Source organism: Macaca mulatta, chromosome 6 (assembly GCF_049350105.2).
Source record: "Macaca mulatta isolate MMU2019108-1 chromosome 6, T2T-MMU8v2.0, whole genome shotgun sequence".
Lineage (NCBI taxonomy): Eukaryota > Metazoa > Chordata > Mammalia > Primates > Cercopithecidae > Macaca > Macaca mulatta.
Window position 1 is genome coordinate 42,877,398 of NC_133411.1, and position 15,163 is coordinate 42,892,560.

The 15,163-nt window shown below is 36.6% G+C and overlaps 1 protein-coding gene across 2 annotated transcripts in view; it reads right to left on the reverse strand.

Moving 5' to 3' along the window:
* The window catches only part of OXCT1 (3-oxoacid CoA-transferase 1), a 149,898-nt gene that overhangs the window by 81,309 nt on the left and 53,426 nt on the right, over positions 1 to 15,163 (reverse strand). For both annotated transcript variants that reach the window (XM_015139915.3, NM_001260592.1), the window contains 3 exon segments: positions 6,263 to 6,370; positions 4,499 to 4,613; positions 1,773 to 1,867 (listed from right to left, as the gene is read on the reverse strand). In XM_015139915.3, the coding sequence (XP_014995401.1) occupies positions 1,773 to 1,867; positions 4,499 to 4,613; positions 6,263 to 6,370 (318 nt within the window).

The window sequence follows — 15,163 nt, forward strand, 5'->3', positions numbered from 1 at the left end:
GGGCGCGGTGGCTCAAGCCTGTAATCCCAGCACTTTGGGAGGCCGAGACGGGCGGATCACGAGGTCAGGAGATCGAGACCATCCTGGCTAACACGATGAAACCCCGTCTCTACTAAAAGATACAAAAAACTAGCCGGGCGAGGTGGCGAGCGCCTGTAGTCCCAGCTACTCCGGAGGCTGAGGCAGAAGAATGGCGTGAACCCGGGAGGCGGAGCTTGCAGTGAGCCGAGATCCAGCCACTGCACTCCAGCCTGGGCGACAGAGCGAGATTCTGTCTCAAAAAAAAAAAAAAAAAGATATAAGATGGAGCCAAAAATGAAGAAATATTATTGGCTGTGAAATTTTTACATACTTTCTAGAGAGAGACCACAAATTTATCCTGTAAACTGAGGTGGCAACTAATGTTCAGAACTATGTAAATTTTCCTTTAAACACTGGCCACGGATAATCCACAAATTTATTTCCCTTTTCTCCAAAACTAGGAATTTGATCACTCTATAATCTCTAAGGCACCTTAAAAACGCAAATCTTTGGCCAGGCGCAGTGGCTCACGCCTGTAATCCCAGAACTTTGGGAGGCCAAGGCTGGTGGATCACAAGGTCAGAAGATCGAGACCATCCTGGCTAACGTGGTGAAACCCCGTCTCTATTAAAAATACAAAAAATTAGCCAGGCGTGGTGGCGGGCACCTGTAGTCCCAGCTACTTGGGAGGCTGAGGCAGAAGAATGGCCTGAACCCAGGAGATGGAGGTTGCAGTGAGCCAAGATTGCGCCACTGCACTACAGCCTGGGCGACAGAGAGAGATTAGGCCTCAAAAAACAAACAAAAAAAAAAAAGCAAGTCTTTGACTTCCACATGAATCTGCTTTTATCCAAACATATATCATTTTTGTGTCTGAAAATGTCACGATTATTGCCTCAATGAGTATCAACTATATGCCCATGATCATTATTTATATTTTGAATTATGAATATGTTTCCATATGCATAATTTCTATTGCATTAACAGTTATGATCTACTGAGAAATAAAAGATTATGAATAGACAAACCAAATCCCTGCCATTGTTAATTAAATTAAAATGTCATACAGGAAGTAAAAAATATATGATTTTATTATAATAATGAAAAAATATGGCCTAACTAAGAAAACTGAGCTCATTTGGATGCTTAATCTTAAGGAAGAAAAAAATTTAACCTTTTGGACAATAGGGCCTCGAAAGGAGAATGAGATGAGAACTTCTACAGTTTTTTGAGGCAATCAACTCAAACAATGTCCCTGTCCTAAAGTGGAAACCTTCCTCTTCAGTTTCGCACTCTGAGGTTTAATTTTATTTAACATAGAACTGTTGAGAACCTTCATTATCTTGTCCAACAACAGAAGGATGAGAAAGAGTTTACACAGGAAATCATGAGGTCTCTCTGAATCAGGTTCCACATGGGAGATGCAGTCAGAAAGCCCAGAGTCAGGAACGCACCATCTACTACGTAAAATACAATACTATCTTGCTCACATTTTAAGGGAAAAATTCAATATTTTATTATGATAAAAAGAAAAATAAGGTTGGGCACTTTAAGCAACAACTCAGATTTCACTGTGTGTGACGGATGCACTAAAATCTCCAGTTTCAGCATCATACAATTTATCCATGTAACCAATAGTCACTTGTACCCCAAAAGCTATTGAAATAAAAAAATTTAATAAAAAATTTCACAACATGAAATATCTCATTCTTCATTAAGATTGGATTTTAAAAAACAAATTTTCATCTTACCAAACCCAGGACTCCATTTTCACTTTGAAGATGAACAGTCATATTTGGGCTGATAAAGTTGCTAGCCAGGAGAGGGATTCCTATGCCCAAATTAGCTAGAAAAAAAAGATGTTAAGGTCCAGCATATAAAAGGTAGAGAAGTTATACCATAAATCTTCTACATATATAGACTCCAATCACCCTCTGGGCATTATTTTGTAATTTTTCAAAAAAAGTCTCTAATTAGTCATATCTTTTTCAATAACATTAATATGCTTTCCCACCAATATCAAAGTAGTGGCCTCAGAAGCTAGCCATTTGTTACATTTTAACAAAAATATAAGCACATTTTCATTAATGTGCTCTACAAATTTGGGTTGATGTATTATGACTGATTATTAAACACGGCTTGACTTTTAAAGAATTATTTTCACTATTCAAAACTCCTGCCAAAAGATCATTTTTTATCATCTTTATTGATAAATGGAGTTACCATTTTTAAATTTAAAAAAAGTTTTCTGACAATACCAAAATTTCTGCCTAAAAGTATATCAGATCCTTTGGGTCTCTATGGTAACATTCATTGGTAACTGAATGTTCTGTGACATAAAAAGAAAAGTGGGGAAGAAATTACATTTCAGCAAATACAATTGAGCTCATATATAAAGTAGCTGTTGTTAAGGCATCAAAGAGTTAACTGAGGTTGTTGCATCATCTTCCTTATATGATCAAAACAGGAGTGATGATGATTACTACTCAATGATGTAGGTTCAATCCTGCCTATCAACACAGGCAGGCTGATCAGATCAAAGATACACTGCCCAGAACTACTGCCCACTACTGTTCACTACCACTGCACACCAAATACCTCACCAGAACTAGTACAAAGAATGATGGCACTCTGATGAGATTCTAACAGTGAAATCTTCATGAATCAAGGCCAGAGGAGGTTTATATATGGTGCCATATTATAAACTACAAAGGCCAGCAGTACAACTGAATGACCCAGGTCACTTCTTATGGATACAGTAAATCTATGAAGCTATGATTATAGCTACCTGATTTACCTCTAATGTTCTCTCACAGTCTAGTACAGTGTTATTTGTGATTTATTTCTCAATAATGCACAGAACACATTGGGATATTAATTCCATTATGAGCAGGTATTTTTAGGACAGAGCAACCCAAATTACAAGCCTGGTACCTCAACTCTTTCATTATATTGTAGCATTCTCTCAGTTCTTTAATATTTTAAAGTCAAACACCAGGGAGGAAAAAAGTCTATGTATTTTGGGTTGAAAAAAAGTAGGAGATATGGAAAGACCATTTACATAAACTGACTTGCAAATATTTTTCACAGGCAATACAATAACTGAATAAAGAACACCTACAATCAGTATTATAGTCAGTGTTTAAATATCAATGGTAAGTCAGGGTAAGACAGGTTGAGAAGAAAGTCCAGTGACCATCTTTCACCTACTAATTCAACTTGGTTGACTCCGTACCTTGCTGATACAAGAGCTGGAAGAGCAGCAACATGCTATTCTTTTCCCTTATGTGGGTTTGCACCATAACACAAGGTGTAAACTGAAAAATGAACAAAAATGAGGTAGAGGTAAAAAGAAAGGAGAAAAAGAAAAGTTCTCCCAGTCAAGATCACAGTCTGGAAGACTGACATTCATGGACTAGGGAAGCTCAGAGAATGGAGACATTTGTCATGTCTCTCATTCTTTTGGTCCTAGGTCTTTAAGTATGGCTTTACTGTATCCACCATTCAACAAAAATTCATTTTATCATATGCTATGTGTATTTATATGTGTTATTTGTATTATATAATTCAATGTCTGCTGTAGTGAAAACTAGCAAAATGGTGAGCAGACTTGTTAAATGCATTCAAAATCCAAATATTAATTATGTCTACCTCCTTTTCTTGACAAAGTATCTAAAGCAGAATTTGAATCATTTGTTGAATACCCTTACAAAATATCAGATATAAAAGGGTACTCACAGGATGTTTTTCAAGAGAATAAGAGGGCTGTTAAGAAGTTGGATCTTTCTTTGTAGGTTCTGGATATTAGCCCTTTGTCAGATGAGTAGATTGCAAAAATTTTCTCCCATTCTCGGGGCCTATCATGGGGAGGGGGGAGGGGGGAGGGATTGCATTGGGAGTTATACCTGATGTCAATGACGAGTTGATGGGTGCTGACGAGTTGATGGGTGCAGCACGCCAACATGGCACAAGTGTACATATGTAACAAACCTGCACGTTATGCACATGTACCCTAGAACTTAAAGTATAATAAATAAATAAATAAATAAATAAAATAAAAAAAGAAGTTGGATCTTTCAATGAGTATGCAAATGTCAGGATAGAGAGCAAGTAAATAGCACTGGTTATTACTAAGAATTCTGAGATTTGAAAACACTCATCTTGGGTAATCTCTTTTCCCAATAATCTCCCATTAAATGCAAGTTGTACTGAAATCTATTGTGTATTATAAAATAGCTAAGCAAATTATTGATTGCCATTTTGTTTCAAGAAGGCAAAGAGATATCTGTTATATATCTTGACATCTTTGGGTTATATGCCACATTTTGTAAAAAAAAAAAAAAAAAAACATTGATTAATTACCTTAAAAGTTACCGTAGACTAGAGATGACTCACTATGCAAGAGGTCTAATAGCCTGATCAATATGGGAAAAGCAAAGGCTACGTCTTTGCCCAGGCTCAGAAGGATAAAGGATACCATACATGCCATCCTCAAACTCAAGAGCGGCCCTCTTGATGATTCGTTCCCTTACGTCATCTCCAGGTTTAGCAGATTTGGCTTCCTCATCTCCCTCTTTCCGGATTGATAAACGCTTTAAATTAAACAGAAATAAATCATTCGTGGTTGAAGGTATGCTTTGTATTTTATCACTGCTGAAATAAATTTTACTGGAAAAAAGATGAGCTCGCTCCCATTATTATGAGACAAATCTGCAATATACCAGAGATTTAAAAAAATACTATGGGTGATATTTAATGGTAGAAATAATTCTTTAGGAACTAAATGAAAGTGGTCAGATTTGTTTAAAGAGGAAGATATGCTCTTCAGTCTGTTTGAAGCAAATAATCTGTTACTATCATCACACTGTCTGCTACTTCTGTTACTCTTCCAACTAACTTATCCTCTGGTGCACAGGGACTGGCCAGAAGAATGAAAGAGGAACAGACTTTGGGAATGTGTTTTTCAGGGCTATCAGAATGTGTTTACCAGGTGTTGCTGCTGCCAATTGCCTGTTTCCACCTGCAAAGTCTAGACTACTTTTACCACAAATGCATCACAGGAATCACAGAAATACGCAGAAACCAGCCAGGAAACTATTTCCTTTATTAAGTCTCTTTGACACAAACAGGCTCATGTTTGCAAAAGTCGCATCCTTTCTTCCTAGGCCCCAACACTGGTTTTGTATTATAAAATGTCTTCCTGTTTGATATCTGTAAGGTAGATATCTCTGGCACCCTACTATATGTCTATTCTGTTGCTGATCCCTAGACACTTCTGAATCATGATAGTAATTCTGGCAAAGTGGCCGTTCTCTGTTCTCACTGGCTGATGATTTAGATATGTGTCCCCTCCAAATCTCAGGTTGAAATGTACTTTCCAATGTTGGAGGTGCGGCCTAGTGGGAAGTGTTGGATCATGGATGCAGATCCCTTATGAATTGGCTTAGTGCCATCCCCTGGGAAATGCAGGAGTTCTCCCTCTGTTAGTTTACACACCAGTTGGTTGTCTAAAGGAACCTGGCACCTTCTCTCTCTCTCGCCATGTGACATGCCTGCTTCCCCTTTTCCTTCTGCTCTGAGTAAAAGCTTCCTGAGGTCCTGACCAGAAGCAGATGCTGGTGCCATACTTCATGTATAGCCCACAGAAGTGTGAGCCAAATAAACTTCTTTATAAATTACCCAGTTTCAGGTATTCCTTTACAGCAATGCAATAGGGACAAACACACTGGCCTTAGAATACCTTCAATGCTCCTGGTACCTACATTCCTTGCCACAATCTCATACTCACCAGCTACCCACAGCCCGAAGCTAATTAGAATGACATTCTGCACTCTAGAAAAGTGCAAAGCACCTTCAAGATAGACAATTTTGAACAACCAAACATTAAGATAAGACTTCAGCAGGGGTAAAACCACCAAAGACATGATTATTCTTATGTCCCCTCTAAGACAGCCAGAAAAACTATACATCATAAATTAGGACAATAGAAGCCTGGTAGACACAGCCTAGAGAATCTCATGACATGGTGATACATATTTTGTGATGACAAGGCACTGTCAGGCTGCACAGAGGCATAGATCATCGTATCCCCATTATGATAAGACACATGAGAAGCTCTTACTAAGATCCAAAACCAGACTTTCTGCTCAGCTCCAGTTCCCCATCATCTGGAATGGTCTCAAGGATGCATTATCTCTGTAACTGGATCCGTGAATACTGACAAAGCAGCTAAGTCAATTACCTCAATTCTTTTCTCATATTTTTCTCCCTTTATAAGGCGATGTACATAAATCTGAGGAATATGGATGTCTTCTGGAGCAAATGCTCCAATATCCACAATTTCTTCAACCTAGACAAACAGAAATTTCTTTCAAAGTTAGTGAAAGCTTAAAGTGAATATTTTTAATTTTTTTAAAAGTATATACATCTTCACACACAACTTAGGCTGGATACACGATGTAAATATATATGACAGAATATGAACATTTATCTATGTATGTCTATGTGCACATATGGGTAATGTCTATACACCTCCTGGACCCACAAAAGAGAAGAAATTCAAGTGCATGTTTCTGAACAGAAAATACAGACCATAGAGCTCCAGAAGTTAGCCTTTGCTTAAAAGAGTCTCAGTTACAAATTTGTCAAATTGTTTGTCAGTACGGCTGCTTGAACTTTCACAAATTGCAGCTCAACAATGCAAAACTTGATAGCACATTCCTTAAACACAGATTTTCCTAAATTAATGGGAAATTTATCATATCAAAGACAAAAATCTGTAATAACATCTGCATGGTCAATTGAATAGCTTTTTAAATAAAGATACGAATGCTATTTGTAACAGTTGTAAACTATTCTTGTTAGCTTCCTGGGATTGTGATACAACTGCAATTGCTGAAATAATTTACTTAAAGACAGATAATTCCAATATGGAAACTCAAAACTAAAATATTAATTAACAACTAGAAATACTCAATTTAATTAGAATCAAAGTCATTCACCAAGAATAAGGTCATATCATAACAACATGAAACGCCTCCACATTAGTCTGTTATTTTAGAATTCATTTAAAAGACAATTTTTCTATCAACATAAAACAGTTCAAAATAACAAGGATCAAGAAAAACTAAACTTGACATTGTTGTGGTCAAAGAATTAGCTTTCTGGTGACACACACGCACACAAACACACATACCTTTAAGTTGTGAGTACTCAGCTTAACAGATACACTATCTAAAGCAAATAATTGTTTGCTTCCATGAACTGACTTATACAAGGAGAGTTGTATTGATTTTTGTTTCCTAAACTATTCACTGAAATCTGGAAATCTGTGAGGTTAAGTAGCCCTTCTTATGCTGTTGTACTACTATATGCCTTCACTAGGCTCTTCCTACAGTGCAAGAATACCAGGGCTTACAGAAGACATTTTACTCATTGTGCAATGCACACAAATAGCTGAAAAAGGCAAGGACATGGTGGATTAAAGCTATCATCTTTGATAAACAGAAAAATTTTGACCAAAATCAAACAAAAATTCCAAGGAAAGATCAGAAAACATGTCAGCATCCAAGTTGAACTACTGGGTGGAGAGGCACCTGGGGATGAGTGAGGAGACAGGGAAAGTGGGGCCGAAGACCCCTTGCCACTGCACTCTAGGTTCTCCCCTTGAAAACTCTCTATGCTCCAGTATTTTCTATTCAAGGTGGAGGTGGGGAATGCAGAGCAGCTAAGCACTACTGCTACCTCTTCAACTGGCTGGAACTTTCAGCCATTAGGGCTCATTCACATCTTTACATATTCAGTTTTAGCCTTCAAAGAAGTTGGTGACTTTAAAAATGTGTTTGTACATTAATCCAGTATCCTGAGGACAGACATGAAGATTTATTATTCATGAAAATACTAACCTCAAAATTTATGGTGTATCCATGTGATTAATCAATATTATGCACTCATAATATTTAATGACATCTCATAATATCATGTTTCATAAAATCAAGATTTTGTATAAGTAAATAAAAATTTATAGAAATGCACTTTGACATAGACAATTATTTATATACCTACAGAAAACAAAAGGAAACACATGGAAATGCCAAGAATTGTTATCTCTGGGTAACAGCACAAGTTGTTTTTATTTTCCTTTTACTTTTATAATCAAAGGGAAACCCACAATGTTGTTTTTTCAAAAGATGTGATAAACACTAAGTTTCTAAAACTAGGAGATCATAAGTGGGGCATGTGATGAATCTCACAATTAGTTAGACATGTACCAAAGAGGGTATGTTAAAAAGAAAATAGAGATTCCAAGAAAAACTGAAGTTTCTAAACCCTAAAAGCAGTCACAACATTATGAGCTAAACTAAGGAAACCCTTCTTGCCTGCGTATTTGAAAATAATAATGCGAATTATTTTTCACGCCTAATGTTGCTCCAAAAGGTCAGGCCCTCAAATCTCTTGCTACAATTGAGACAGCAGCTTCCTATTTGGTCTTCCTGCCTCACCCTCTAGCAGGGGCAAGGAACATAATAAAAAAGGAAGAAAAAAAAAATCAGTATTGCTCACTTAAACTGAAAATGCTGATGGAAACCCGTCACTATTTTCTTTTGGTTCCACCAAAGAATGTTTCAACAGAAAACACCAAATCAAGACAAAGCTTCATTACCAAGGACAATTACATCATAACTCTCAGAACTAACAGAATGAATGTGTCCTGGTAAAACAACTCTGATAAGCAAGAATCTAGCTAAACATAAACAATTACATGTTTTGTCATCCTAATATGAATGGTTTTCAGACTGTAGAAAATTCATGTGCAGCATTTGTCAAAATAACAACACTCAACAGTATTGAAAACATCTATATAAAAATCAAAGCTTTCTCAGAGTTGGTTAGCGGAGTTAATAGCTAAGAAAGAAAATATTTGAAGTACAAACCAAAAGAAGAAAACATGTTTTCAGACAATCTATGAAAAGTGTTAAAAAAAAAAAAAATGAAGAGGCAGAACTATCTTAATGCTAGCTATTGAAGGGACTGACTTCAGTGCCAGTTTTGTGTGATCTTGAGAACAGTAAGAAAGAAACAATGGAAGGATTAAAAAGTCTAGTGATATCAGGTGATAACATAAGCATTACTGGAAAACCTGATGAGAAAATGATGACTAAAATGAGCTGGTTAGGAAAAACTAAAAATAAAAGACCCCCAGATCCCTTACCAAAGACTGCAGAGTTTTCCTCCTGAAGTTAGAAATGGGTAAGACAGAATAAAGGACAAAGAAAAAGCCTCAGGGCAAAGCAATAGGCAGATCTAAGTGTCCTCAGGCAAGATCGAGATGGAAGAAAGGTAGCTAAGAACAACCTGGACTTTTCCATGGCACTATGAATAGATGTCATGTCCCACCACTTGCTACAACCAGAAATCCAGACATTTGAGGCTTCTCTAATTGGTACTCGTCTTCAGTCATTAACAGAAAAATAGAGACTAGGAAATGTTGTTATTGATTTGAACTTTGTTTTAAAAGGTTGCTTTCTCTGCCCTGCACTCTTCCTACTTTATAACTCTGAAAACTTATTTTAAAGCTTAGAGAAGGATAAGAATTCATCCCTTGGTGACAATGTGTTTGTGATTGCTTGGCAAACATTACTTATATCTAGGTAAGGGAAGAGAGGAGCTGCAAGGCAATAACGTCCTCATTTTTTATTTTATTTTAGTGACAACCTCAATCTGTTATAGACGCAAAAACGGGACCAACCCTAAATGGTGTTAGTGAAAAATGCTGCACACCTGCAAAACTCTGTGTATGATACAAAGTAAGGGCTGTTGAGGGGGAGGAAGGGGAAGACTCACATTCCAGACTTTCTTCCTGACTCATTTTAAGTTTCAAAAAAGTTTAGGAGGAACGTGCTTCTTTTGCCAAAAAGAAAAGAAAAAATCAGAAAACAAGCAATAACGTCTAGAATCATGAGAAACATTAACTCCAAAAGAGAGGGGAGAAAAAGCAGCTGTGGAAGACTAGAAAAATAGAAGGGGGAGACAATAAGCAATAAGAGAAGTTACAAGTTAAATGCAGAGGTGCTCTGGATGTTAAAATGAGTAAAATGAAGAGAAAATGTGAATAAGACCTCATGTTCAATAGATCAATAGGATAACTATAGTTAATAATCTACTGTACCTCTCAAAGCAGCTAGAAGAGAGTAATTTGAATGTTCTTAGCATAAAGAATAGATAAATATGGTAATGGATATCCCAATTACCCTGATTTGATCTTTATGTTATACGAATATATCAAATTATCACAGGTACCCTGAAAACATACAGGTCTATTATGTATCAAAAAAAATAACTTTTTAAACAAGAGGCAATGTAGAGAAAGGGGAGGTCAGCATGTAAGGCATCTTTCTCAAAGATTCAAATGAAGAGAAAAAAATCCAAAGGAGCAAGAAAGTGAATATATTCTTAGGCTTCATGCTAAGGAATGATAGGATCAGTACAAAAACACGGAAGAAAATGGTATGAAAGCTAAAAAGGCCAAGGACAGATACATATGGTCTTAGATGTCTATAAGGAAATGCACAAAGATGGAAAAGTTGAGGGGCTACTAACGAATTCGCAACCTTTAAAATGGTGGTACATATGATTGCATAGTCATTATTGAAACTGAGTAGATGGGATCTCCTGCCAACAGACATTCCACAATGCCCAATGAAAAATAAACATAACAAAAAAGCATGTTCTGTCAAGAAAATATGCATACAACTGGGATGCCACTGACCTAGGCATGAAGTGTGGTAAGGAATATTTAAAGTGAGTTTAAAGGGAGAAAGAATATCACACTGATCATTATATAATGCCCAAAGACAGAGATGATATATTTGTAATAGAAGTGACAAAAATTGGCTCAAATAAGAGATGCCAATTATTTGAACATCTTCTATTCATCACAGTCTGCTGATAACTCTGTATTGCCTTCTGGTAACTTCTGTATTGCCTTCAGAATAAAACAGTGAGAGAAACCATGATTCAGGACCTCTAACCAGCAAGAATAAATTGCTTGGTAAAGTAGAAATGACAGAAATATTGAGAAAAAAATGACAATGTAAAATTGGAATTGGAAATAGACCAGGAAGTGAATCCTAAACGTACACAGAAATATATCCTGGTCTTTGAAGAAAAGATTTCAGTAAGTTCAGAGAAAAGAGAAGCAGGATCAAGAGGTCAGAAACTCAAAATGACAAATGGGTTTATGAAAGATGAGGACTGCAAAACTTCCATTCTGACAATATGAACATGGGTTATATTGACAAGGAAGAGAATGGTTATAAAGAAATGGGTGGGCCAGGCGCGGTGGCTCAAGCCTGTAATCCCAGCACTTTGGGAGGCCAAGACGGGCGGATCACGAGGTCAGGAGATCGAGACCATCCTGGCTAACACGGTGAAACCTCGTCTCTACTAAAAAAAAAAAAAAAAAAAATTACAAAAAAAAAAAAACAAAGAACTAGCCGGGCGAGGTGGCTGGCGCCTGTAGTCCCAGCTACTCGGGAGGCTGAGGCAGGAGAATGGCGTGAACCCGGGAGGCGGAGCTTGCAGTGAGCTGTGATCCGGCCACTGCACTCCAGCCTGGGCAACAGAGCGAGACTCCATCTCAAAAAAAACAAAACAAAACAACAAAAAAAGAAATGAGTATAACAACATGGATAGCTTTGTGTTTCTTCATATTTTATCAGGGCTCCCACAAAAGAGACACATATGACCTAGGACAAATGGAAGTTATGAAACCTTAAGAGGTCTATCAAAAGATACAAAATCAGAATGAGATGAGGACTCCTCAAAATGCTCAAGATGAGGAAAGGGTGGTTCCTGGGGTGATTTTGTCTTTGCTGCTGCTGCTGGAGAATTTGAAAATGATAATCACTACTGTTTGGGCAGAAGACAGGAAAAAACAGAGCAGTTGAATTTCATTTTGTTTCTGACTTCACCAGGAAGAAAGTAAGTAGAACTAGTATGATTATGAAGAAATTCAATTCCAAGAAGAGATACCCAGATTCTCTGTACCAATTCTAGGCTGTAGACTCACAACATCTATATCCCAGGACCCTTAAAGAGCCTGAAGATACGATAACAGAATTACAGTCAAGCGAAAAATGGTAGAGGTGTCAACTGAGAGGCAAATATACTCCTTTTCAAAAGGAGGGCTCAATCTACAACAGTATTCTAAAATGGATTATTATATACGTGGTCTAGATGGCCATAAAGAGAGAAAACAATTGGACAGCAGTCTAAGTCTTCCCCCCAATTAAATCATGTCATACGATCTTTATTAATTTGTGATCAGGCTAGAACATAAGTAGGCCAGGAAAAAAGCACAGCGTGTAGTTCCACAGAGCCTCTGATCCAGCCCTTCACATAAGAGTCTTATAGACATAGCAGAAAAATGTGACTTGAGCTCATTCACTTAAAATCAACAAATACAAACTAAGCACCTACTAGATTTGGCAAGGAAGAAAACAGAAGAGGTGTATGCTCTGGTGTACGGAAAGGTAGACAAATATTTGAAGAACCATAAGTATATGGTGGCTTGACAAAGCCTTAGGGGGAAGTCTTCAGTGCTGTGGTTTTTAACTTTTGAGGGTACATGTACTACTTTAAGAATCTCATGGGTCATTTCAGGTACACAAAGGTTTCTTTAGGTATAAAATCCTTTGTAAGATTCCACGGAATTACTCCACAGACATCTGTCCACCCTCGTCCCCTAGCTCCAGCCTAGAACCCCGCACTAACGATTTGATGTCTTTGTCCTATCCTGTTCAGTCAACATATTTACAAGGCTTTAAATGAAGATAAGGAAGTCAGCATTATAGTTAAGGGGCAAGGGTTTGGGTGCATCTCTTTCTCTAAGAGAGAAGACAATCTGATGCTCATTCCTCCAAGTATTTACCAAAAGAAGTGACAACCATATTCAGGGAGTTGAACCACTCTTTTAAATGCCCCAAGGACGGTATGCCCCTAGAACAAACCAATTACCTTTATACCACAGTCATAAAGAGTCAGTTTTTCTTTCTTGCAATCAAGTGAGCTATTTCTTACCATTAAAACATAGTGCCTGACATAAAACTGTCTGGTTGTAGTAGCAAGAATAGTTGTATTTCATCTGATCATTAGCTTTCTTTTATATGTACTATTAACTATATAAATACTTTGATTTTTATTTGGCATCCCAGGCCTCACTCATGTTTATCATTATAGCATCAATTTTTAGTCCGATCCTAGAACCACTGTACAGTTCTACCATTCCTTTTCATTCTTATAGCTCTGTTCTTAATTGATGCTATCATGTATATTTATGTCTTATAAGCTATTTTAAATCATCTTTGGGAAAAAAACAGGTAAAAATTAAACAGCACATTTATCAAACTGGAAACTGATCCAAGGCCAGAAAGAATAGCTAATTCAATGAAGACAGAAAATGATCTCTACTGGTTAGGGAAATAAAATGGACAAGTGTTAACTGAATGAACTTCAGCAGGGAGTAAAGTTAATGTCCTAAAATACCTGGCCTAATAGTTTTTTGAAATGCAAATAGAAAGGTTTAGCTAACCACCAGTACAAAGACTATTGCATGACAGAAGTACTTCCAAACACCAAGAGTCTTCCTTTCTCTGTTTGCTGTCCAGTCTCAGAGTTGGTGATAGCACCTTCAACGTAATGTACCTCAATAGAAAACAAAAACAGTCCTTCCTCCCTACAATGCCTCATTTTAAAATGCAGGATGTGAAAAATGGATAAAGCAGTCTGAACTCTAGAGGAAAAGCTTTATCTGAAATAACTCAGTTTGTTAAAACTGACTAGCAGCAAAATTAATAGCTTACATATTAAATCCTTATATTATACAACTTCTGACCCATATTGATTTGAAAAAAGTAGAAATGTTACTTCATATACCATCCCAATAGTTTTTGTAATATGGAAGAATTGTTTAAAAAAATTAAAAGCAGTTTAAATATTTTCATTTCTACTGACTCTCAAACCAAGCTAAAACAGCAAAATACCAGCATTGATTAGACTAACACTTTATTTTTATTTTACTTTTTGAGATGACATCTCATTATGTTGCCCAGGTTTGTCTCAAATTCCTGGGCTCAAGAGATTCTCCTGCCTCAGCCTCCTGAGTAGCTGGGATTACAGGCATGCACTACTATGCCCAGCTGCTAACATTTTTTGTTTGCCCAGAAATGCCAATCTTCTCTTTATGTGTGACTTACTAACATTCAGGCAATATTCTAAATATCCAGATTTCATTTGTCATATCTCTTTTAAAAAAGAAACTTCATTAGGACTGTAGCAAATCCAGAGAAATAATTAAAATGAATACAGCTACCCAAAGGAATTAAAATACATCTAACATGTTCATTCAAAGCACCAGTCTTATCTGTAATAGATTTTAAAAAATTACACCATTATCATATACCCCAAGGAAAACAGGGAGACCTAATATAATTAATAGAATTAAACGAGGAACATTTTCTAGTGAAGAGAGTCACAGAGAAACAGTAAGAGAAAAAGTTTGTGTTGGGTTTTTACAGCTACAGAAAGGCTGCCTATTGGTAATGCCAATTCAACTTTAAAATGTTACTCTAAGACTATTTCCTTCAATTTGAGGCTGTTAATCATCCCTGAAGCACTTTATAATGCAGGAACACAACACTTAACACATAAAATGCAAAATGGGATTGGGTTAAACCCTAGCATTTCCAGAACACAGTTAATGGCTGCTAAATCTAACAGATTTCATTTGAATTCAGCATGAGAATGACTCAACAGTCCCTAAATTTAAAATTGTTTAGCATGTGCATTAGAAGAATTTTACTTTATTTCATTTTTTTAAATGTCCTCCACGTTTTCATTTCTGCAGAGCAGTAAGTAGAGCAGAATCCTACATATTTCATTAAGAAAATTAAGATGCCATGTTTGTTTTCCCTGATTTATATGAGGTAGATATGAAATGGAAAAATAAACTTTAAAACAAAATATTTATTCCTCTCTGTGGTTCAATTTTCAAAACTAGATCTTTAAGTCCTAAAGAAATTCAAACATGTTTATCACATTTCAACTATGACTTTAGCATTATGATCATATGGCTCTTCTCTTA